Source organism: Meriones unguiculatus, chromosome 4, assembly GCF_030254825.1.
Source record: "Meriones unguiculatus strain TT.TT164.6M chromosome 4, Bangor_MerUng_6.1, whole genome shotgun sequence".
Taxonomy (NCBI): Eukaryota; Metazoa; Chordata; class Mammalia; order Rodentia; family Muridae; genus Meriones; species Meriones unguiculatus.
The window spans coordinates 120,894,998-120,920,494 of NC_083352.1; the positions used below are offsets into that span (position 1 = coordinate 120,894,998).

General features: G+C 52.8%; 1 protein-coding gene across 2 annotated transcripts in view; it reads right to left on the reverse strand.

Annotated features, from left to right (window-relative positions):
• Window positions 1-4,890: 4,890 nt before the first annotated feature.
• Bpi (bactericidal permeability increasing protein) overlaps window positions 4,891-25,497 on the reverse strand; it is a 51,516-nt gene continuing 30,909 nt past the window's right edge. For both annotated transcript variants that reach the window (XM_021663887.2, XM_060382917.1), the window contains 10 exons: window positions 21,799-21,862; window positions 20,660-20,751; window positions 17,782-17,958; window positions 16,766-16,825; window positions 15,424-15,591; window positions 14,353-14,420; window positions 12,740-12,782; window positions 10,193-10,256; window positions 9,380-9,456; window positions 4,891-7,298 (listed from right to left, as the gene is read on the reverse strand). In XM_021663887.2, coding sequence (XP_021519562.1) covers window positions 7,260-7,298; window positions 9,380-9,456; window positions 10,193-10,256; window positions 12,740-12,782; window positions 14,353-14,420; window positions 15,424-15,591; window positions 16,766-16,825; window positions 17,782-17,958; window positions 20,660-20,751; window positions 21,799-21,862 — 852 coding nt within the window. In that variant the 3' untranslated portion in view covers window positions 4,891-7,259. The remainder of the gene's footprint in view (window positions 7,299-9,379; window positions 9,457-10,192; window positions 10,257-12,739; window positions 12,783-14,352; window positions 14,421-15,423; window positions 15,592-16,765; window positions 16,826-17,781; window positions 17,959-20,659; window positions 20,752-21,798; window positions 21,863-25,497) is intronic.

Genomic DNA, 25,497 nt, shown 5'->3' on the forward strand with positions numbered 1-25,497 from the left:
CAAGGCCCAGGGCTGAGGGCGGTTCTCTTGAGGGAGGGCGGGCCCCTGGAAGTGGGGGGGGGGGCAGGGGAGGAGGAAGGCCCATGGACTAGAACCTGCTTACAACACCACAGGGGCCAGAGTGGGCCTGGTTTCAAGATGTAAGCCCAGCCCACGCTCTCCCTCAGGGTGGGGGTCACTGCACACTCACTGGAGGTTCTGCCTTGCCTCAGCCAGTCTCTTGACCTCTCTGCCAGGAAGGCCTTGTGTCACAGACGGGAAACCGAGGTTCCCTCAGGGTGGCAGCCCAGCACATGAAAGCCGGAAGGAAAAGTGGGCGTGGTTCCACCTGGCCTCTGCTTTCTTTCAACTCTGTTTAAATAACCACTTCTCCCAGCCCTGCTGTGGCATAACTGTCTGGACAGCAGCTTGGCAAATCTTCAAACGTTAATTTCCAGCACCATGCCAAACCAAACATCACCCAAAAAAGCTCTCGAAACAGCCTTGTGCCCATTGACCCCAGCAATTTTCCTTCTGGCGCTGGCTGTGTATCAGTAGGTCAGGACATGTGCAAATGTGTCAGCAGCTGCACTGTGTGGCCCAGGAGGAGGCGTGAGCCCCGCTAAGGTGTCAGGGAAGGGGAAACCAGCCACGCAGATTTTAACACAGTCTTTTATCCTTTGTAAGGATCACATGGCCTCCCTGCTTCCCTGCATTCTAGAAAATTCTTCTGCTTGTTTCCTTGTTTTAGAGATCGCATGACATCAGAGCATGGAGACCCTCACCTGACCTCAGAGATGTGCCCCCTTTAGTCTTTCATTCTTGAGTATAAACTAACAACCCCTGTGAACTGCCTGGCGGCTAACACAGAAAGGTCCTAAAGGTGTGAAGACCAAGCGGGGGGCGTGGCTCTGTGGAGCAGCACTAGGGTGGCGTGCTCAAAGCCCTGTGCCTGCGAGGATGCTAGAACTAGCTGGGGAGGCCCGGAGAAGCAGCTGACCTCCCTGGCCGCAGTCTAGTCTTTTCTTTCCCTATGAAACCTCTTTTCTCTCCCGAGGCCTCCCTGTTGAAGCTTTGAGGGTGAGAGCTCCCCACACCATCCGGGCTTCCAGCCCTTGGAAACCTCATTTCCCACCTGCCAGCTCTCATCTCCCGAGGACCGGCTTCCAAGAGTCAGGCAGGCGGCATCTGGTTGGGTGACAACAGTGCAGAAATAAACGGGAAGTGTCATTTCCAACGACACCGTATTCTAAGGGTCTATGCCTCTGATCAAAGGCAAAATTATCAAGGCGGTATGAAGGGTTGTTTCTGGCTAGATGGGAAGGATAGTGGGTAAGATTGGGCCTCAAGATAGAACTCCGTGGTAGAGCGCTCATCCCGCACACACATGAGCTTTAACTTTGTATTCTGCTGGGTACTGGGATGTGGTCCTGGAGGCATACACATTTGCAGTAAGTAAAGGTGATAAAATTTCATAGCAGGAAACAAAATCTAGGGATGGTCCTGGGTTTTCAGCTTTTGCACATTCTTTCCAGTAATTATAAACTTTGCTCCACCCTTGGCTCCAGGAACCCTTCCCTAACCGCTCCCCTGTTTCCCAGGAGGCCCCAGAATCCCTTGCATCTTCCCCAGCATGACTTTAACTACACTCTGCTTTACAGTGACCAGTCACTTAGAAACATGATTGCAGAATCTCTGGTGCTTTTTGTCAAAAGGTGGAGACTGGTGCTGGGGTGATGGCTCAGTGATGAAGAGCGATGGCTGCTCTTGCGGAGGGCCCGGGTTTGATTCCCAGCACTTACATGGCAGCTCACAGACATCTGTCACACCAGTCCCAGGGGATCCACTGGCCTCTCTGGCTTCCTTGTCAAACACCGCACACAAGTGGTACACAAGACATACATGCAGGAAAAGTAACCATACATATAAAATTAGTTGAAGGTGGAGCCTGTTCACTTCCCATGGGCTTGGGGGTGTCTCAGGGACCTGTACAGACTGAATGTGGAGGGGAAAACAGTGTGACCGTCGTGGTTCTCAGGGAGGACTGAAGGCACAGGGGTCATGCACACATGTGCAGCACATGCAACCCACAGCTCGGGCCTGTCTGCCCCAGGTACCACATTGTCACAGGGGCAGAGGGTTGTGGGGACCTTTGCCCCTGGTCCAGCCCCCTCCAAGCATGGTTATTTTCAGATATGTTTTCACCCTGTGGCCTTGATGGGGATTAGAAGGAAGCTGTGTTTATGGAGGGTCTATATATGCCAGACCCTTGTTGGCCAAGCTGGCATTCCTCCCTGTGCCCGCCCAGCCCTCTAGGGTATGCGTTCTAATCTCTGATGGGTAACTGATGTATTGCATGGCTACCAGCGATAGCCATGAGCCCAGGGCTGGGGGGTTCCATCCCCAAACACTGGCCAAGGAAGGCCTGTTTGAGGAGGTGACATTCCGGGATAAGGAGAGTTGTCCTAACAACAGGGACAAAGGCTTGGGGTAAGAGCAGGGCTCGGAGGCATGGCCCCCAGGGTCCCCAGAGAGCCTCTGCTTCCCCAAACCTGGCCAGAGTAGCGCCTTTCCGCCACAGCCAGCTCCTTCCTCTTTCCGTTGGGCAACCTCTTCCCCTCAGGCCTCAGTTCCTTGTGTGAAGTGCTGCAGTTGAGGAGACTCTCCTGGGCTTTGCAGCTTAGAGGGCAGAGAAGCACTATTTGGAGCTTGGTGGTGGGGATGGGATTTTTTTTTTTTTTTCTATTTCAGGGGATTTGTGTATGTTCCCAGCTAGGAGCTGTTTGCAGGAATGGGAACTTCCCACAGCAATGACCTCAGGACCTCAGAGCTGCCAGCCATTGTCCCAGGGCTGGACTCCCCACCCCACCTCCAGTGATGGACGTTTTTTGCTTAGTTCCCTGCTAATGCCCCAATATTCACCAGAGACCTCAGGGAGCAAGCGGTCCTGATGTTAATGCTGATGACCTTGGAGTCTTTCTTCCAACAGGAAATGGTGCCACCGGCTCTCTGCTGGGAAATCTCTTTCTCTCTGTCTCTCTGTCTCTGTCTCTCTCCATGGTTGCAAATCCCAACAGTGGGATTTGTGGTGCCCTCAGAACTCACAGTAGGAAGTGGTTGAAGGATGAACATTAATTACACCAACGTTATGGTCTCTGGGCTTAAGGCCTAGATTTGTGTTCTTTACGGCTTAGTTTCCTCATCTGAACCTGGACTGGGCCGGAGGACAGAGTGCATGAGGGCAGAGGTCAGGATCACAGTTTGGATCACAGTTCTGAGAGGTTAGGGTTTTGTTGATGTTTTTCATTCGGAATCCATGCTCCTGCCTTCCTTGTGCCTAGACACCTGCTTTCTCTCTGCTGCTTTCAGGATGCTCCTAGCCTGAATTCCTGAGCCTGTGCCCCACTCTGTAATAGCACCTCCATTCTGGTTTCCGGCCCAGATTCTGATGGACAGCTGGGTGAACTTGGGAACTCTTGGGGGGTAGAGCTCTCAAACCTTTCCAGAGGCTTAGCGGCTCTTCCGGGAGCAGTAAACTCTGAAGACAGAAATCTAAAAACCCCAGCAATTGAGCTCCACCAGAAGACCCAGGACCACTAGGGAAGGCTTGAAAGCGGTGACAAGGTGACACTGCCACATCTGCAGTGTCTGTGTTTGCTGAGGAGGCATCGAAGGGTGGGCAGCGGGAGGAAGGCAATGAGGATGGAGTGGTGGAAAGGCAGCGAAGCCCAAGCCCTGGGCCAGCTCTACTCCCACCGGACTTGAGGCTCCTCTCCTCTCCTAGTGAAGGAGGCAGGGCCCTGGGACAGTGGCTTGAGCCTGTGGTTTGTGGCAGACTGCTCAGAGTTCGTGCAAATGTAGTCCACTTCATGCTGTGTCTGCTTGGAGAGTTGGGAGAGGTGTGCTCCCAGCCCCCAGTCCCAGCCATTCCACATGCCCAGGTTCTGCCACACGCGAGTCTTCCACGCTCGCTCCCGCACTCCGGGAGAACGTGGGCTCCTCTTGGAAAGCAATGATATCATGAACACCTCAGCTCTGCCTCTCTGTGGGGTGCTTTGGGGAAATTTTGGGAAATATTTGGGACTGAGGAGGCAGTCCCTCCCTAGCGCAATTGCCTACAGATCACACACACACACACACACACACACACACACACACACACACACACCATTCACAGGCATTCTGCACACGCACAGACCTTGAGTCACACCGATTTGTAAAATAATAGTGATAATACCAGAGATGATCTGGAGTTGTAGCTGAGAGAACTCGAGACCAGAGAATCAAATGAACTGCCTGAGGTAGCAGGCTGGCAAGTGGGATCTGAGCTGGGATTTGAACCCAAGGAGCCTGCGACCACAGCTCATGCTCATAATTCCGTCCACTGAGCGTATCAGTGGCACCACAAGTTCCTTTCAGCAACCGCAGCTGAGGCAGAGGTCAGGATTCTACTTCCCGTTTTCAAAGACAGAGGAGCCTCAAGAGCTAAGGGACAGTTGTGAAGTCACACAGGCTGGGGAGTGGAGTGGGGGAGGAACCTCGGGTTGGCATTTGAAATCAGGCCCAGGAATTCTTCGGCCAGGGTTCTAACATCAAGCTGAGGCCAGGCCTCACGACTTCTCTGGAGACTCTTGTAGAACACGAGGTGCCCTTTCTACCTTGGACATTGTTGAGGGGAACAGATGGGATGAAAAGTCAGGGCTGTCCCGCTCATGCCACCAACGAGATGTGGCAAAATGGCGAGCCAGGGGCTAGTCTTCTGTGGGACCACGTCTCTCCCCTCAGGGCGCCTCTCCCCGCCTGTCCTAAATGATCAGGCTGTGCTTGACCCACAGGCAAGCTGCTGCTGAGGGGAGCATTCAGTCATCCCTGAGTGGACAATCTCTTTTGCGTTTTAATTAAAAAAAAAAATAACGTTTAACATTATATTTTACTGTATTCGTTTGGCAGCATGGAGACAAGCTACCTGATATAGACAGCTGAAGGGAGGGATGGGTGAATTTGGCTCACGGTTTCAGAGGTGTTACTCTGTAGTGGCAGCTGACATCATAGGCAGGAAGCCGAGAAAGATGGTTGTAGGAAGGGCCAGAGGGACAGCCCCAAAGACAAGTTTCCAGTGACCTGCCTCCAAGCAGGCTTCATCTCTCACCTTCACCATGTCCCCACACCATCAGACCGACTCCATTAGGAGACTCGTTCATCACTAGGTCAGAGCTCCCATCCCAAGATGCCCTTTACCGCCTCCTAAGTGTTTATGAATCTAATTAGGTTGGTAAGAGCAGGGGGGTTGTCCTATGTGTTGCGAAGTGGCCAGGGAGTTCAGGAGAACCTTAGCTAATCACAAGAATGATGGGAGATCGGGTAAGGGGGTAGAGGGTGTCTCTGTGGGCAGCAGATGTTCCCACAGCTGCTCAGGGAGAGACTTTTAAAAAAACAAAACAAAAAACAAGAGTTGGATTGTGCCTTGAATTAAAAAAAAAAAAAAAAAAAAAAAAAGGATTTCTCTCATTTATGTGCATGTCTGTATGTGGGCATGCGCATGTGAGGGCAGATGCCCACAGAGCTCAGAAGAGGGCTTCGGGTCAGCTGCGGCTACAGTGACTGTTGGGAGGCGAAATCTGGTCCTCTGTAAGAGCAGTGGGCGTTCTCAGTGGCTGAGCCGTCTCATCCGGGCAGCCGAGGATTGCATCATTCTTCTGCTCCAGACCCCCCAAGGGCTTCCCTTAGATTCAGAACCAGACCAGTCTCATCCCATAATATGCCTCCCTCATTCTTCCTTCTAGCCCCCGAAGCTGCCCTCTGGTCCTAAGCCGGGTCCTTCACTAGCCATCGACAAGTAGAAGCAGATGCACCCTCCTGGTGGACAGATTAGAGAAAGGATTTTGTTTCCTGAGCCTTGGTGCCTTTTTATAGTGAGTGACCTAGGCAACCGAAGGCACAAACCCTACCTTATACACGCCAAACGCTCATCCCTCAACCCCCGCAACACCTAGGCAGCTTTGACATCTGGAAGAAGCTCAGTGCTCATTGGCTCAGGGCAGAAGGGTAGGCACCCCAACTCTGCTACAAGCTGGGCTTGTGCCTGGCCGTGACCCAATCTGAAAGACCCCAGTGAGCCAAAGGATGAGGGAAGCGGAGCATGCTGAAAACTGAATGAGATCCTCCTGGCCTGGGCTGGCCCCCAGGGGTTTGGCTCAGTGGTCCTAGAACCTCAGCCTCCATGCAACAGTCACGACGTCAGCAGGTGTGTGCACGTCAGCAGGTGTGTGCGTGCTTCTTTAGGAAGCACTTCCATCCCGTCTTTGCCATCGCCAGCCTGGCTGAAGTCTGGATTCCAGACCCCTCCTTCAGATCACTCTAGTCCCCTCTTGTCTTTGCAAAGCTTTCAGATGTCACCCAAATACCATTGTAAACATCTTCACATGTGTTTTTGTTCATCATCCTGGCCTCAGACCATAGGTCCCCAGTTCAGAGAGGCCTCAGGTCCACTTGATCTCTGCAAGAGGCATCTAACAGGCGTGGGCACTCCCACCAGGTGTCTTGAGGAAGGAAATGGTCCAAAGCTCCCAACGGGATCTAACACCCCACCTGGAGAGGCTGGGATTTATGGTTTCCACACCAGGGCCTGAAGGTCGTGAGGTACCCTAAGAGCTGCATACCCTGTATGAGGCACAGGGGCACGGACAAACAGCTTTTTGGACCGGGTGTTCAACAGCGCCACCACTTGGTAGTGAGGAACAACAGTCTCAGCATTGGCCAATAGGCTGCACAGGAGTGTCATACAATAGCGACACTATGTGGTAATGTCAGGAACAACAGCCTGGCCCAGCCCTGCCAATTAAGAAAACCCCAAGGACACTTGGAATAGTGGAACTTTGTGCTCATGTCGGTGTACGAGGACTCAAGAGTACACGCGCTTCAGGCCATGATGGTTACAGCCAGTGAGTGCATTAGGGAATGGACAAAAAGCCACACCAGCACACAGAATCCACGGGGGGCGGGAGGGGGAACGGGTGTTTCTGTCCAGCCCAAAGTGGTGCCACAGTTCCAGCGGAAATGCCAATGGCTCGAAGGGCTGGGCGGGAAGAGGCATGGAGCGCTGGCACACGGACCTCCTGCCTTTCCAGTGTTCAGTTTCCACTGGCTTGGGTTATTTCTAGAGCCGGGCTCCGGGAATCGAGCAGGGAGCTGGGGGATCAAGGCCAAAGACTAAAGAACCTGAGTGCAGTGGCCCCTCGGGAGCAGCTGCAGAACTCCCTGGCCCTGGGCCCACGGTGATCTCAGGTCAAGTAGATATCCGCTTCAAGGACCAGGAAATTCTGGGGAGAAACGGACACCGTTAGCTGGAGTGCACCCTTGCTCCTGGGTTGAGGTTTTAAGACGGGAACCTGTCTGGGATACTCTCGTCTCAATGCGTAAGGAGAATGATGGATGAGGACACTGTGTCACCTCTGGCTTCCCCAGTCCTGTGCGCATGCGCGCGTTCACACAACTGCCTCTGCATACATTCAGACATACAGACAGGCGGGCATGCAGGCCCTACGCACATACACATATTAAAAAGAAGAAAACGTGGGGGGCCTGGCTAAGATGGGGGAGGCAGTGGGACCCTGGGGTGCCGGCAGCGAGGGTCTGTGTGGCTGCAGTGACAGCTGGAGAACCTGCCTGCAGCTTCCCTGGGAGGTGTTCTCTCGGCGGCCTTGGGGGCCTCTGCGTGTCACCCTGCCTTGCAGCACTCAGAAGACCTGGTTCCGACCAAGGTTGAGAAATTACTCCCTGCCCAGAATGGCCTTCACGGTGTTTCTTAGTGAAGAAATTAAATTCTGCCAAGGGGGTATTTATTTATTTTTAGGGACGACCTTGATGGAATTCAGGTACAAAGATGCTGGGAGACTGTGAACAGATTTCTCTAATCTCCCAGACTAAAGAACTGGGGTTGGCTGACAGCAGGCATTAGAGCAGTGGTTCTCAGCCTTATTAAGGAGTTTTGACCCCTTAATACAGTTCCTCATGTTTTGGTGACCCCCTCCCAACCATAAAGCTGTTTCATGGTGGTCCACTCCTTTAACCCTAGGACTTGAGAGGCAGAGGCAGGCAGATTTCTGAGTTCGAGGTCTGCCTGGTTGACACACAGAGAGTTAAGACAGCCGGGGCTACACAGAGAAACCCTGTCTCAAAAAAAACAAACCAACAACAACAAAAATTGTTTCGTTGTTACTTCATAACTGTAATTTTGCTACTTTCCTAAACCTTAATGTAAATGTCTGACACTCAGGTATCTGATATGTGTCAGCTGTGAAAGGGTCGTTTGACCCTCAAAGGGGTTACGGCCCACAGGTAGAGCATCACCGAGTCAGAGCGAGGAACTTGGTGACATATGTCGGAGAGGCAAGCTGTCAACAGAAGTGGGAACTCCGTGCCAACGGAGGGCTTCTCTGTGGAGTTTTGGGTTTGTTGGGGGTTTGTAGGGATGAAGGGATTTGGGGTACAGACACTGAGGAAGGGGGCGGTCGTCGTGTACAGCACAGAGGAAGGCTGGTCCCACGGCTGTGAAGCTGGGTGGTACAGAGGGGGCAGCTGAGCTTGAGGAGTTGCTGAGAGTGACCGAGAATGACAGTAATATGGGGAGAAGGTGGCTGGGGAGGAAGGCCGGACTTGCTAGAGCAGGGAGGAGACAGAACAAGAAAGGGCCAATGAAACAGTGGAGGAAAAGGCCTCAGGAGCCCCAGAGGCCTGGAAACTCAGAGGAAGGTATGAAAACCACAGGGTGTCGCTCGCCTGGCAGGACAGTCTTGGAGAGAACTCTATCAAAATGCACAGAGGCTGATGCTTGATGCATCCCGTGACATACACCATGCTTAGGTGATCGTTTTTCCCGCTGAAAGACTACACTTCCCAGCTTCCCTTGCAGACCGTGGATGTCATTTCCAACCCTATAGGAGGCTGCATCCTGTCTTCTCCTGTAGGCCTTTTGGTCCTAACAAGTGCCTGACGAAGATGCCCCTTAGCTGTGAGTGGACATGGCCTCACCTCAGATCAGATCAAGCCTCTCCTTCTGCCTTCTCTCCCTCTCTACAGCTGATTCCTAAAATAACCTCACATTAGGCACTTACATGCCAGCCTAAAAGAACAGTGTGTCCACTTGGCGAGTCCATGGTTACGGGAACAAGCAACGATGGTGTAAAAAGTGAGGAGCCTGCTTAGACTGTGGACTTCATTTAATGGCATGCAGGTTTTCTAAGTCCCAGCTCCCAGGCTCCTAGGGATGTTTTATGAGTGTGTGTCTGTGTGTGTGTGGTGAGGGGGTGTGTGTGTGCAGGGCATGGCTCAGAGGAAGCTCAGTGAAGGTGGGTTGCTATTCTTATGGGACCCTTGGTGACCGGAGACTTTGGGAGCTTACCTGGTAGGACTGAAAGAGGAAGTTCTTGAGGTTGACCCCATCGGGCAAAGGGAGAGGGAAGCCTGCATGCAGCCACTCTGAGGTGTGAGACAAGAGAGTGGGGAAGTGAAGCAGCGGCCGGTGCAGGTTCGCATGCCAGGAAGGAAGGCTGCCCCGGTGTCTGTGCCCTCTGCCTCTTTGTCCTCCACCAGCCCCCAAGCCCAAATACAAATGTGGGCCTTTCTGAAGGCACACACCACTGGTCTGAACCACACCTGGGAGGAACCAGGGCCTAGGCAGATGGAGGTACAGGTACCCCCTGCCGTTGGGGGTATCTGTACATGGAGTCCCTCTTGTTGCAGATGAAGCTGGGAATGGGCAGTACGTGGGGCGAGCGACTCTCGTGCCCCATCAACTCAGGTGGAACTGAGGCAGTCAAGCACAGAGGATAGTTTAGCAACCTGGGGTGGCTGCGGTCCTCCTCAGACACATCTGTCCCATGAAGATGAACTTGGGTAGGTCAGTGTCTGGGCTTCTGGCATGAACCCCAGTTGGGGACAGATGTTAGTTTTATACCACCCTGAAAATGTCACTCAGATGCCCCCCGCCTCACAGACTGCAGTAAGACGGACGTAAAAGATGCCAGCAGAGTAGGAGCCCAGATGTGTGAGCTCCCTTTGTCCTCTGAACTTTTGGGTCAGATGTCACTTGAGGTCATTTGAGGGCCCCTCCTCTGCCCTCACAACCCTGGCCAGAAACGGGGACTTGTGGGCAGGCGACCCCCACCTTTCTGACCCAGCATTGAAAACCATTGGTTTCTCCAAAGCTCCTTACCATTGATCTTGGGCAGCACCACTGAGTGCATAAGGTAGTTGATGGCAGTTTCCATTAACTCCACCTGCAGATGGGAAGGGTGGGGCTGTGTTAGCAGTGTGGTCGCCTGTCACACCTCCTGTCCTTGTCGCACGGCCCGCCACGGCCTCCCAGCCTGGAGAAGCGCCTGGCGTGGGCACAAGATACGTAAGATGTGTGGGAACTGGAAAGAGGGTGGCCAGTAGGGTCACAGGAACACAGATCATCGAGGAGGGTCAGGAGAGGATGAAATGGGGAGGGGGGATTTTCAGGGCTCCTTCATAGTAGTCAACAACAGCCTTGCAAATGAACAGGAACGGTACATGCTTGTGGTTGAGGGGCTGAGGCAGGAAGATCATGAGTGTGAGGTCAACAAAGGCTACTGAGACCATGAGCCCTGGCTAAAAAAAAAAAAAGCCGTCTGTGGTGGCACACCCCTTTAACCCCGCATGCAGGTGGAAGGTGGTTCTCTGGGAGTCTGACAGCCTGGCTTACATAGTGGGTTCTCGGCTGGGTTACAATAATAGGACCCTGCCTCAAAAAACAAAATGCAAAGAAAAAGGAGGAAGAAGGAAGAGAGGGAGAGAGGGAGGAAGGAAGGCCAGCAAGCCTTTCTTTCAAATGTGTGTTTTTGGGGGCAGTGACCAGCCTCACGTATTCATCGTGTTGAGGGGGGGGGGGTGAGAAACATGAGGCAAAAGCAAAGCCTGAGGAGCAAGAGTGTTCCACAGACACACTCAACACACACAATAAACTAACGGAACTACTGAGTCCGACAGCAGAGGACTCGCTTGGGGGACGTGGCACTCCTTTGATACCAAGCAGTAGTGGGCAGCCGCCAAACACGTCAAACACGCTGCTGTAGAAATGGAACCATCGGCACAGGGATGGGCCAGGGTGTGAGGGAGGAAAAGGAGGCTCCAGGAACCAGGGAATTCTGAATTCTAAGGAAAGAGGCACAGCGAGAAACACGGGGAGCGTATATGCTAAATCATGAACTGCACGGTGGGAATGCAAATAAGCCTCACTCCTTGTGTTTGCAAAACTGCAGATTCCAGGTTCTCAGTGCTGCGTACGTGTTGTTTTGAAAAAACAAACAACAGGAGATATATATATCCTGCAACCCATTTGCAGGATGCCTGTCCTGAGCAGTGGCACTTCAGGCTTGGGAACGTGCATGTTTTGTTCCTGGAGTAATCACGCTTGCTTTCCAAGGCTGCGCTCCCCTGGGCGCCTCAGTCTGGTGCCCTCCTGGCTCTACATCTGGAAAAACCCATTTTCTTTTCTTTTCTTTCTTTTTTTAATCTTTGTTTCAGGAGCAAAAGTTAGTGTTTACCAGCCTGAGGCAGCCTGGGCGGGGGATGGATTCTCAGCAGATTAGATGGCATGCCGGCACCATGTGATGTTAGACCTGGGGGCTCCAAGCCCCTCCGTGGGGAGCTTGAAGGGAGTCTACGGGTAAAGGCACGCGCTTGGGGTTCTGCCGATGCTCTAAGCCCCAGCCTCAGTGGCCACATGTGCCCTGTGTGGAGGTGCCGCCTGTGCACGTGGCCGTGGGCAGAGCTGGGGGAGGAGGGGGAACACTAGAGCAGCCAAATGGCTGGACCTCTTCTGGGTCATTCAAGTCACTCAGCTACGACCCAAATGCCCCCACGATCCCATCCTCCCCCAAAATCTCAAATCAATTCCACCTGAGCCCCCTCCAAACCCTTCCTCAAGCCCACCCTCCCTCCTCTGCTTCCTGGCCTCCTCAAACCCCGGAGGCCATACTCTTGAGATGTATGACTGTTTCTCTACTCCAACCACAGGGCCTTTAGAGTGGCATAAACCACAGCGCCTCGTTCCCCGCTGAGGCTGTTCACTGCTCCTGAACTCCATCTTCCCTCCTCCAATCTACTAGCTGGCTCCGGGTGATCCGGCCTGGCCAGTTTTCCAGTTAAATCTCCAATGTCCTCTGCTCATTATACACCAGCCACCCTTCTTTCTCATATTCTCTACACACGCCATGATGCTCTGTCACAGGGCCTCATGCCCCTGCAGTTCCCACTGCTGCTGGCTCCCACTGGTGACAGGCAAAATGTCACCTCCTCAGAGTGGCCTTCCCTGATATTGCTCCCTCTGCCCATTTCTTTGAGACCTGGTCTCGCGATGTAAACCGGGCTGACCTAGAACTCACTGTGTAGACCAGGCTGGTCTGGAACTCACAGAAATCTGCCTGCCTCTGCTTCTCAAGGGCTGGTATTAGCACTCAGCTTGATCATGTCTTCTAATATGGAGGAACGGGTGCTCAGTAACGTAATTAATCTGTCTACCCCACAAACACACTGAGAGGTTCTTTTGTGTGTGTTCTGTCCCAGTGCCCAGTGCCCAAGCTCAGGGGAGGGAAGGCTGGGCTGCCAGGGCGAGTGACTGGCCTGAGGCTGCACAGTTGCTAAGGCAAGGACTCCAGCTCAGGTTGCCTGCCCGAAGGGCGAAGGGCGAGCTAAGAGCAGCTGAGCCAAGAGCTTCCTCAGCAGCGCTCAGACTCACCTCAAAGGAGCCAAAGTTGGAGTTCTTCAGTTGCAGCAGCATCCTGTGGAGGAGGGGAGATGAGGTCATCCAATGGCCTCCGTGGCCAAGAACCCACCCACGGACACTACCCAGGCTTCTGACCCAGAGTGCTTTCTCAGCAGGACTGTGGCTCTCCCTTGGGGAGCCGACCATACCCTAAGCTCCAAGCGCAGTCTGCCTTCTTGCTCAGTGCTGAAGAAAAAAAAAGTGCTGCCCAGTGGGAGCTAGTCCCCGGCTTCTAGAAACGCATGGGAAGCTGCACATGCCTGCAGGGAATGAAGACAGCCCAGGGGACAGCAAAGCCAAGAGGCAGAGTGACTTGGGCTCCCAAGGACACCACTGGAGCACTTGGGCCTGGAGGTCTCAGGCTTGCCAGTTACCTGAGCCTACAGTCCACTCCTTGGTGGCCTACATGTCATTTAACAGTGATCTGAGAGCAAGAGGTAAACACAGGTCTACTGGAGTGGGTGCTTTACTCCTGTCAGGCTCCAGGAGGCTCCCATCTAACAGTGAGAGGACCCCACAGAGGTCAGACCATCTACCCAGTACCACCCCGTTTATAGTCAGCAGAGCAGGACTCTGGACGGGTCTCTAATACTCTTCAGCCTGTAAAGAGTTGTTCCTGTCCCATCATCCATCACGTCAGTAGGCCCCAGTCCCTGCTCTGTGGGGTACCATCCCTCACCCCGTCTCTGACCACACCAGAGGCTGCGTCCTCTACCATCCCGCTTTTATCAGTGCTTCTCACTGTCTCTGCGCTCCCCTCTCCTGCCCCGCCCTCTCTGCCGCTTTGCCTCTCTCAGCTCTTATCCGCTCCCTCCCGGGATGTTGCAAACCTTCCCGTACACTTTAACATTCCGTTTCCCCCTCCACCTTCTTCCTCTTGGCAGGGAAGGCCTCCAAGCTCACTCTACAGCTGGGGGAAAGTGGGGTTCAGAGAGGGTGGCCATTGCCTGTTACACCCCCAGAATCTCCTAGTCATGCTGGCTGACGGAGTCCTAGGGGTTGACAGAGAGATCAAAGCAGACTCCCCAAGGGCCAACGGCCAGGGACAAGGGACACCGGGTGCAGGACTGATTCTGTGGAACTGGACCCTCAGCGGGCATTTCTGTCTGAGTTGGCCTGGGAGCCGCAGTTGGCCCCGGATGCATGTCTTCACTAAAGCCAAGGCCACTTAGGGGAAACCGGGACGTTTGGTCACTTATGTACGACTCTGGGTGAGCCACTTGTCTCTGAGCATGAGTTTGGTTTCTCGCTTTGTTTTGCTCGGCGGTGCTGGGGAGAAAACCCAGGGCCCCACATGTGGCAGGCGGGTGCGTCTGCTACCCCATCACATCTTCAGTACTTTGCAAAAGCTTTGCTTTGAGACAGGGTCTCGCCAAGTCTCGAAGGGGGGGCCTCAAGTCTCCTGGGTCACCACCACCCCTGGCTTTCAGCAAATGGGCAGGGCGTGCCTGCTGTATGCCACCTGAGGCATGGTCATGTAGACTAAGGTCAAGATCCGGTGCTGAGTATGGGGGGGGAGGCCACCACTCTTCTGAGGACTCAGGAACATTGCACGCCCACCTCCCCCTCCCCATAGGCCTACTTACTTGTCTAGCTTAAGTTCTCCGATAAGCCTGTTCTCGTCAGCGTCCACTTCCAAAGAGGCACTTGTGTTCTGCAAAGCAAGTGATCCAGGTAAGTGGCCTGACCTCCAGGCAGGGGAGGGTCAGAGGTCAGCTTCTCAGAGGCCCAGCAGAATGGCCATACCTCTGAGTCACACCCACATTGCCCAGGAAGCAGGGAGACTGGCCTTGTGGTCCTAAGAGTCCTGGCCTGTCAGCCCAGGGTGGGGAGGAGGCCCAAGCTAGCTAAGGTCGAGGCTGGCCTTTCCTCACAATAGCACCCACTGCTTCATTCAAAACTTTCTAAGGAGGAGAAGCACCACCTCGGCTTCATGGCTTACCTATGGTCTTAGGTAACCAAATTAGAAGCCATTTCACCAGCAAAGCGGGCTTCTGCTTGAAAGTGGGCAGACTGGCCACAGGTCTCTAGCGCCCCCTGCTGGGAGGGTGCAGACCGCCGTAGGCGCTTCACAAGCCTCTGGTGTCCCCTGGCAGCGGAGATTCTGGACACACACAGAGGCCACCAACTATTATGTAGCAACAGGGTGACCCAACCAACGAATACAAATCAACAGTGGGATGAAATTTTGACTACATTAAGGGTTAAGCAAATTCACAAATGAAGTAATACTCCAAGACATGCATGGGCGAATGAGTGATGAATGAAGGCCCAACTGAACAAAGGTTTAGGCAAATGAATCCATGAATAATTGAATAAGTGATCGGTGCAGGGGCCAGAAAAGGTACAGCATATTTCACGTGAGAATGAGTAATTGATTTAATTAACAATTGGCCAAAGAGGTGAATGGATGGATGAAAAAAATCACACAGGCACATATCTGAATCACCAAAGACAGGCAGCTGGGAGGGAATGGATTACTGAATGGATGAAAGGATGAGGGAGTGACTTCTCCACACTTAAATAGGTGAGCGCACGAGGGCTGGCTGGTGACAAAGGCGTGCCTGTGGGAGTGTGAGCAGGTGAGTGGGCGTCTCGGGGCTCAAGCTGTGGAGTCACAGTATCTGGGCTTGAATCTGGGCCCCCACCCAGCTTACCATGCCAACCAGGAAGAGAGGGACCAGGGAGGAGTTGGGGAGAACCACGAAGGCCTGGGTCTCCATGGCGGGGTAGAACAAGAGGCCGGAGGACTGTATGCTCAGGTGCGGAGGCGAGGCGGCCGAGATCAGCAGCTGCACCTCCATGCTGGGGAATTTCTCTGTCACCTGTGGTTCCAAGTGGGGACAAGTGACAGAGGAGGTCCTTCTTACTCCAAGGTTTCTGAGACCCGTCCTGACCCATCGGCACATAGACCCCCTCTGATGTCTTGCCGCTGTTTTTGGTGATTGTCAGTCTGGTCCTGCCAGTCTGGCAACACGCCTCCACTGACCCCTGTTCTCCCTCCCCCCATACAGCGTTCCTTCCACTCTCCCCGTGCAAGCACTCCTTGCCATGGAAAACACTTCCCACCGTCTGTTTCCCTTCCTTGAATGCTCATCCACCATTGTTCCCTGGGCCTGGGCGAACTCATCGCCTTCCTTCACAGCTTAGCTCAGCTGTCACCTGGACAAGAAGTATTTAGGAGAGTCTTGATCCTCCCTTCTCTCTGAAAGCCTTGCTCCTCCCCCACCCCCACTCCCACCCCTGCAATCCCAGTGGAGGCGAGAACAATGACCACATAGAAATTTCTAGACACTATGGTAGACGGAATGCTTGTGCTCCTTTTCTGTAATTCCTGTGAGAGCAGCGTGTGGCTTTGCTTAGAGGTGGGCCTCTAAGGAGCCAGGTTGAATGAGGTCACGAGTGCAGGGCTCTGAGAAAGACATGCCAGGGCTTCCCTCTCCCTCCCCTTGTGCTAGTGGCTGGCACACTGTCTTCTCAGAACCCCAGTCTTGCTCTTTCTGATTACAGGACTCTGAGAAATAAATTTTCGGCTTAAGCCATTCAACCTGCTGAAGGAACCAAACTCTCCATCTTGTCTACCCACTGGTGTAGGCATGTGCATCTGGATGGAAATTTTCTGTCTCCATGAGAAAGGCAGGTAGCAGAGCAGTGTGAGGAAGCAGAGAGGGGAGAAGTAGAGAGGAGAGGAGGGCAGCAGGGGGGGGAGGGTTGTATATATGGGGGTGGGGCAGACGAGATGGAGACAGAGGTGGGGGAAATGGCAGGTAGGTAGACTGTTCTGCTGGTCCCAGGTTCAGCAGAGACTGGATAGCTGGGTGATCTGGGCACCCGGCCTCACCCTCAGGGCATGGATGGAGCACCTGGACTATGCCTGGGCTGGGTATGCTAATCTCCCCTTCTGCTGCCCATAGAGCTGAAGAGGGTCCCATCCTGTCAAAATGGTCCAGTCATCCCCAGCACTCTAGTGAGCTGAGGAAGGTGACAAGTCTTTCCTACCTCGGGCAGGAAGGTCCCAAGGAACTCAGTGTTCAGTTGGAATTTGGTATCCTTTGGCAACTGCAGTGAGGGGAGAAAAGGACATTGGGAGATTGTTACAGGTTGAGAAGAAGAGCACATGCCAGGCCAGGGGCGAGACACGGAACATCAGTGCCCCCTGGCATCACCTCAGCAATGCCCCTGGGAACTACAACTTGAGTAGCAATAGGTCAGGGAAGGTAGGATGGCCCGTGACTGCCACCTGCTGCCAAAGCAATCACAGGACAACAGCCTGCTTTAGTCAGCCTGACTCCATGCTTCCCGTCCATTTACAGCAGCCTGAAACCCCACTCCTCCCCGTCCCGTGATGCCCCATTCCTGCTGCCTTTGACTCCTGAGGAACACCAGCTCCCATCTCGTTCTGATTAGGAAGCCTGAGCCCCGCTGGGTGATCTGTTTGCTTCCACAGCGGGTAGTGGGCATGCTGCATGCCTTCCCATCCAGAGATGAGAACCTTATGTTTTTGAGGTGTGCCCTACAAGAAAGCCAGGATGTAGGGGGCCAGGTTGGGAGGGCTGCACCTCCTAGGCTGTAGAGAAGGAGGTACTTCACCGTGTACAGACGGGGAAACTGAGGTCCAGAGTGAGTCCAGGAATGCATGTGTGGTAAGAGGCAATGAGATCGGGAGGTGATGCTGAGTCAGGGGTAGGAGGGGAGGGACATATGGTGGGGTGTGGCTGCTATGCCCTGAGTCCTGGGCTCCGAGCCTCTCATGCCGTTAGCTCAGCTAGTATTCATGATGGTCTCTGAAGAGGGCACTGGTGTTGGTGGCTTATGGAGGAGCCTGAGGCACACGGATACGTAAGTGACCTAGGGTCCCTCAGTTGGAAACGTGTGGGGCCAGCACTTGAACTCGGGGCTCCCTGACTCCTGACCTCAGAGCACCTCGACCTCCACCCCTGTGAACAAAACCTCCCGCCTAGGTTTGCCAGACTCGGAGCCGTTGCTTGACTGTGCTCACAGACAGCCACACTCACCATTTGGTTCATCAGGGTTATTTTCAAGGTTCCGGACTCGTGGTATGCGAATCCTGCAGTGTTGAAGAAGTAGTCGGAGATGCCCAGGAACACCATGTAGTCATTGCTGGGGTTGAAGGCCATTAATGGTGGGGCGATGGGGAAGCTGCTGCGGTGTTCCCGCCAGAAAAACTCCCCCTGGATGGAAAGGACAGCGAAAGGCTGCATGTCCTCCTAGGATTGCATGCGAGTCCACTAAAAGATGGCAAAGAACCAGCTGGACATGAGCAGGAACTGCCAGTGTGGGGCACCCGGGGCTGCTTTCCAGCCTCCTGGCACAAGGAGGCCACACGTCCAGGCGGTGGCGGAGCCGTCATGCTGGCGCCTCCTCCCCACTGCACCTCTCTGCGCCCCTCTTGCCAGTCAGCTCAGCAGCCATCAAAGAACAGTTGCCTCCTTTGTCCCATTAGCAGAATCCGGCAAGCTGAATTGGGTGCGTTTTGGTAATCGCTACATGCTACTGGGAGGACACACGCTCCTTATGTCTCTAAGAAGCCATCTGACAACGTGCAGAGAAAGCAGACTGTTTGTTTAGGAAGAAACATAATGGCGAGCTCAGAAGAGCAAACTGTAGACGCATATGGTAGAATACCACTTATGTAAATTTTAAAGAGCATAGAAAATCTAAAATGTGCATGCACACACACACACACACACACACACACAATAAAACCATCATAGTCAGTGCAGTGCCTGGCGTGGGCAGGAGGCCAGTGAGGAACATGAACCTTTGGTGTCATGCGTGCAGACAGGCCCTGTGCCATTACTGCCCAGCCACAAGCATTCTGAATCATTCTGTCCTTTAAAGTTAACGTCCCTGTTGCCCACAGTTTCTTTCCTTTCCTTTTCCTTCTTTTCTTCCTTCTTTCTTACTGTTTCCCCACTTCATCCCCTCCCCCTTCTTCAGCCAGGGTCTCTATGTAGCCCTGGCTGGCCTGAAACTTGCTATGTAGGCCAGGCTGAACTCACAGATATCCCCCTGCCTCTGCCACATGGGCGTTGGGATTAAAGGCGTGCACCTCCACACTCCGATGACCGAGCAGTTTCTAAAGATGGTAGAAATACACATCCTTGGGAGAGAAACGCAAGCAGGGCAGAACCAACCCACGATGTGAAGCAGGTCATCGGCCAAGACCCGACCTGCTTCTTATGTGATGAGCATATGTTTCTCTATAGGAACAGGCGAATGGGGAAGTGTGTGTGTGTGTGTGCATGTGTATGTTTGTGTGCATTTATGTGTGCCCTATGTGTGTGCACTATGTATTTGTGTGTGTGCATGGGTACATACACATGTATTCAGGTGTTTGCATATGTGTGTAGAGTGTTTGTACATGCCTGTGTGCCCATGTGTATGGGTAGGTGTGTGCACTGCTTCTGTGTATGTGAGTGAGGGGGCGTTCAGCCTTGTCCAGCACCTCTAGAGAGTAGTCATGGTGGACAAAGAGCTGTCGGGATGCAGCTGCCTGCTCTTCCTTCCGGGATCGCTTCGAGGCTTTGTCTGCACAGAGTTCATTGTTCTTCCATCCCCCACCTGCCCCTGGTATCCCCTCTCTCCAGGTCCCCGGCCCAAAAAATGTCCCCAAGCTTCTCCTCTAGGGAGGACTAGCGACCTGGTCTGCCTGCTCACACTTACCCATCCTGTGACTAACCCTTGTCATTTTTAGTCACTGGTGTGCCACACAGTTAGAGTAAATGGGCCTGGTTCAGTACCAACTGCAGCATGGGGCATCCAGAAAGAGTCCAGCTGTCCCGGGGGGGGGGGGGCACCGCAGGGGCCTTACCCTGGTTGTAAACTGGGGGACAGAGCCACCAGTGGCAGGCTGTGGGAGACACTTCATGGGCGGCCTGGGGGTTGATCACATTGTGCTCCCCTGGCTCAGTGATGGACGGCCGTGTTCACAACAGGCCACGAAGCAGGTGTGTGCAGTGTGTGCGTTTGCTTCTGTGCTGTGTGGGCTTCTACGCCTCAGCGTGTGCTCTTGCCGCCTCGGTCTCTCTTTGTGCCTATCTCCCCTTCTCGTGCTCTCTCTGTGTGTTGTAGACAAGGATTGGAGGGCCTGCATCCGTCTTGATAGTACTTGTTTCTGGGTGGTAGGATCTAGGCCAGTGGTTCCCAGCATGAGGGTTGAGACAACAGGGGTCCCATATCGGATATCCTGACTATCAGATACTTACATTACAATTAATAACCATAGCAAAATTGCAATTATGAAGTAGCTACAAAATCATTTTATGGTTACCACAACACGAGAGACTAGAGAACCATTGATTTAGGAAATGTCACTTCTCTTTTTCCCTCTATTGCCTTGCCAACCTTTCCTTCATTCCTTCCTTCCTCCCTCTGTTCCTCCTTCTTTCCTTCCTTCCTCCCTTCCTGCTTCCCTCCCTCCCTTCCTTCCTCCCACCCAAATTTCCCGAGCACCTACCTAACATATTTCTATGCATGACTATGCATACGGTCATGAACAAAGCAGTCCCCGCCCCCTCTCCCCACAGTGCGTGCAAGAGAATCAGTTCTGCTGAGATAAAAGCGGAGTTGGGTGCACAGTGGGGGGCTGTATCCCCAAGAGTGGCTGGGGGTAGCATCCCTGGAAAGGCCTATTTGAGCAAGAACTGGAAGGAAGCAGGGAGAGCCATGCACCTAAGTGGGCAGAGGGAGAGTGAGCACAAAGGCCCTGGGAGAGGCAGGCACAGTGAGTTTCTGGAATCTTGGGAGGGGGGTGCAGCATGGCTAGAGCAGGAGATGCAGAGAGTGGGGAGCAGGGCAACACAAGCAGGAAGAGGTCGGTTTCCAGGGCTCCGGGATGCACACAGAAGCAGGTCTCCATGGAAGCCTCACCTTCAGCTGCCCCTCCAGGAACTCTGACTCGATTGTCAGAGGTGCCACCAGACTGTAGTCAATCTTGGTTACATCATCCACTCTAGATATCACTAGACACAGAGAAGATGGGCCGTGAGCTGGTTCCAGGGGCAGTAGCCCGCATGGCTTCAAGGAGAACTGAGGTCTCTCTCCATGACCCCTCCAGGGATTCCCTTAAAAGATGTGAGGTGTGGTGATGGAGATTGAGTTGGCAAACCCAGGGAGCCAATGCCAGGCTTAGTCCCCAGCCACAAACACGTGCACACATGAACAAATGCACCCATGCATGCACCTTCACACAGATAGCAATGGCTCATCTAGGGGGCAACATGTTTATCATCCCATCATATGGAAGGCAGAGGCAGGAGGATTGCCTCGAGTCTGAAGACAGCCAGACTGCTGAGGGTTTGAGGCTAGCCTGGACTGCAGAGTGAGATCCTGGAGGGGTGGGGAGAGGCTGTTCTTTGGTCCGGCATCAGAGCATGCAGTATGGACCAGCTGGGCATCGGTCTACAAGGGGACAGTCGTATGTGGTTTATGAAACCCCAACTGCAGGTGGACACGATTAAGACACATCATACACGTGAGTCAAGTTGCCAAAGAATAAAACTTTAACGCCACTCTGGGATCTGAATTCTTCTGGAAGGTTCTGTCCCTGTCTGAGCCTTAGTTTCTCCAGGAGTGAAGTGAGGAGGTTGGGGCATCCTGAGTTCCCGGAACAGGAGGATGTCCGCCAGCAGCAGCTACTGCTCTTTGCCATTTACTGTGTGTAGAGATATTACCCCTTTTCAGGGTATGGAAACTGAGGTATAGACAGAAGTGAGCAGCCTCGCGTCTCAGGCTGTGCGTGTCACTGGCCTCAGAGAGCCAGGGTGCCAGACTGCGAGGGTGAGGGGCTACTGGGGTGTGGGGTGCCCGGTGTTTGCCTTCTGCCTGACTGGGGGAAGGAGCTACCTTCCATCTCACTTCTGGACGCACAGGGAACTGGTCCGACGCCCGCAGGTAGAACGCATCCTGCCCTGGTCTTCCCCAGCAGGCTCGGACCTGCTACATCCGCTCTGCTTCTCTTCCACTCCAGGCCTCCCCCTTCATCCCCTCGGCCCGCTGCCAGCCCTCACCTGGGAAAGTGCGCACATAGGGCTGCAGTTTGGAGTACACAGAGTTGCTCACGATCTTGCAGATCTAGGGGCAACCAGAGAAATGTCAGTGAGCTTCGGAAGCGCCAAGTGTCCTCCACGGGTGAGAGTCCAGACGGGCTGCCTTGATATTTTCTCTGCGGCTATAGCAAAATACCAGAGACCAAGTAATTTACAGAGAACACAGGCTTTATTTAGCACGTGGCTTTTTTTTTTTTTTAAGTCCAAGGACAAGGGGGCTAGATATGCTTGGTGTCAGGGGAGAGTCTTCTTGCTGCACTATAGCATGGGAGAGAGAGAGAGAAGCATGGCAAGACAGAGAGGCATGTGGTCGCTTGGATCCCTCTATCTCTTCCTATAAAGCCACCAAGACCACTGTGGGGGGTTCATTCAACCCTTATTACTTCCTACCTCTAAACACCACTAACAGATCAATTGAGGATTAAGTGTCCGGCACATGAACTCTGTGGCTACAAGTCAAAACCACAATGCAGACTTTCCCTTCCTTCAGCGCCTTCTTAAAAACCATGCAGCCCACCAAGCTCCCTGTTTCCCTTTGGCCACCAGGAAGCTGAGAAACAGTAACTGTACAAGACCATAGTGCCTGCACACATGCATTCTGTGTCTTTCCTGCATGTGCTATAGTGTGGTGCTCACTGTTTGTTAGTTGTTTGGCTTTTATTTCTCTCTCGTCTATCTATCTATCTATCTATCTATCTATCTATCTATCTATCTATCTATCTATCTGTCTGTCTAAATCTCAGATCCTTCAAGGAAGAAAATAGCGATCATAGGCATGGTGGCCAGCCTTCCCTTCTCTGCGCTTTTGAGTGGGGCAACCCCTCGGCTCAGGTTTGGGTAAGCACCCTTACCTTGGCCAGTGGCTGGAGAAGCTGGTTCTGGCAGTTTTCCTTGCTACAGCTCACAGGGGAGACACCCTAGCCCAAGAACTCCCTGACTTTGGTGCTGAGGCTGTTTCTCCATTTATCTAGAACCGTATTTCCTCACCTGAGACACAGGGCAGGTCCATTGCAGTATCCTGAATAACCAAACCTCTGCCTTTGGCAAAACTTTGGTTACCTACAATGGCATGATCCAAAAAAAAATTAAATGGAAAATTCTAGGAATAGGAAAATTTCAAGTTTTAAATTGTGTGTTATTTTGAAGAGATGATGGAATCTCATCCCACCCTACCTAAGGCATGAATGATTGTTTGCCTTCGTATCCAAGCTGTATACACCACCTGCCCATCAGCTACTTAGTAGCTGTCCAGGTCACCAGACTGATCTCAGTGTTTGTGGTCATGTAACCAGACTTGACTTGATCCCTAAGGTCAGGCCTGCTGCTGCTGGAACTCCTAAAACAATAGCTTCTCATGACTGCTGCAGCGTATGTGCATTTAAGATGTGTTTCATTCTCTAGGCAGGTACAGGGCTCAAGATTTGGCCTTAAAGGCAGGAAGAGGCTGTAATGGAGTAATACTGTGCCATGGGCTGGCTCCCTAACTGGATAAAAGAAAAAAAAATGCACGTAATAGCCAGGCATTACATCTCTGCTCCCTGACCGGGTGCAGTGGGACCAGACACCCCATTCATTCTTCTACAGTCCTGACTGCCCTTCCATGATGAACCACGTCAAATTAACCCTTGCTACCTTGTCCAGTTTTGAACCAGCAATGAGCAAAGTACTCAGTGCAATCACTGAGAGACCAGACCGAGAAGAAAAAGGAAGGAGAGAAGACAAGGTTGAGGGGTTACTACACACAGACGGTAGCCGGGGAGAAGGAAGTACAGCCACAGTACCCAAGAGCTCTGGGTCATGACAGCGAGACAAGTGGGTGAAGAGGAAACTGAGACAGAGCAAGGGTGGGAATCCTGCTCAACTGAAAAAAGTTACAACAGGCTGAGCACCGTGGTGCAGGCCTGTAGTCCTAGCACTCCGGGAGGTAGAGGCAGGCAGATCTCTGTGAGTTCAAGGCTAGCCTAGTCTGCAAAGCTAGTCCAGGACAGCTAAGGCTACAACCCTGTCTCAAAATATATATACATATTTACACACACATATATATGTATGTATGTATATACACACATATATGTATATATACATATATATGTATACATATATATGTATATCTATGTGTGTATACATGTATATATATCAGCAAATTCCCCAAGTCTGGGAAAAGAAGGGACATTTAAGTACAGTAGGTATTCTGGAACCCCACATAGACACTACAGGAAGAGAACGTCTCCCATCATAGTCATAGTGTAGCTAAAGCCAAGAAACCAGAACAAAGAAAAAGGCCTGGAGGCTGCAGGAGGAAAGCCGCTTAGAGCAGCGGAGTTCCCAGAACAAGGCACAGCTGACGGAGAAGCCCCAAGCACAAGGACGTGTGTGTGGAATGCAGTCCCCAAACAAGGAGCTGTCAGCCAAGAGCTCTACCCAGCAAAGCTGTCCTGGGGCGCCAAAAGGGAAGTCAAGAACTGGGACTAAACCGCAGTGGAGGGGGTGGGAAGACAACACACACACACGTGGAGACCCACACCAGCTTGAGATCTTGAGCAAGAACGCACCTCATTAGGAGAATAACCAGTGAGGGGGAGGAAGGACTCACCCTGTATCTCAGTAAACTTTTAAGAAACCTTTAAGAGAAAGCAGTTAGTGCGCACCTCTCAGTGACAACCCTGAAGGTGGGGTTCAGTGGTAAAAACGTTTGCCCTGCAAGAGTGGGGGCCTGAGTTTGAATCCCCAGGACCTATGTAGACACTGGGCAGGTAGCGCGAGCAACAGAACACTAGTGATTCCCACGGAGAGGTGGAAGGTGGGAACAGAAAAATGTCCAGAAGCACGAGGGCCACCTTGCTTGGTGTATGCAGCAGAAAAGTGATGAAGAGACTTGCAAACAGGGTGGAAAGTGAGGACAGATAACCTGAGTCATCCTTGGACCGTGGCAGAGTGGGCACAAGTGTGTCTGCATTTATACACGAGTACACGCATACCCAGTGTGCTTACTCACACACACAGTGACCATAAATGTAAATGGTCTTAGCCCTCTAATTAAAAGATGCAGTGTGGGGGCTGAAGAAATGGCTCAGAGGTTAAGAGCACTGGCTGTTCTTCCAAAGGTCCTGAGTTCCATTCCCAGCAACCACATGGTGGCTCCTAATCATCTAGAATGAGATCTGATGCCCTCTTCTGGTGTGCAGGCACACATGCAGGCCAAATGCTGTATAAATAATGAATAAATCAATCTTTTTTAAAAAGATGCAGTGTGTGTGTGTGTCTGAATGGACTAAGGAATAAAGTCCACTTACTTGCTAGACTAAGGCTGAGTGAAAGAGGGAGAAAGGAAAGAAGGAAGGGAGAGATGGAGGGATTGGAAAGGAAGAAGGGAAGAGGGACGGGTGGAGACTTTTCCCCTGCCATGTGCTTCTGTCAGGGGAGGCCCTGAAGTCCCAAGAGGAGCTGGGCCATTCTTCTCTGAGGCCCCTGTGTCACTTCTCTCGGTCACCCAGGATGAAATGGGTAGAAGGGATGGCTGAGCACCCAGCTGCTTCTCAGGACTGTGTGTTCCCCAGGCCAGTGGGGTGGGGGTGCTTCAAATCAGCAGCCTCCCAGGGCCTCAACTCCCCAGCTGCTCAGGCTCACTTGCAGCCTCGTGGCACCTGATGCCCCACTTCCTTA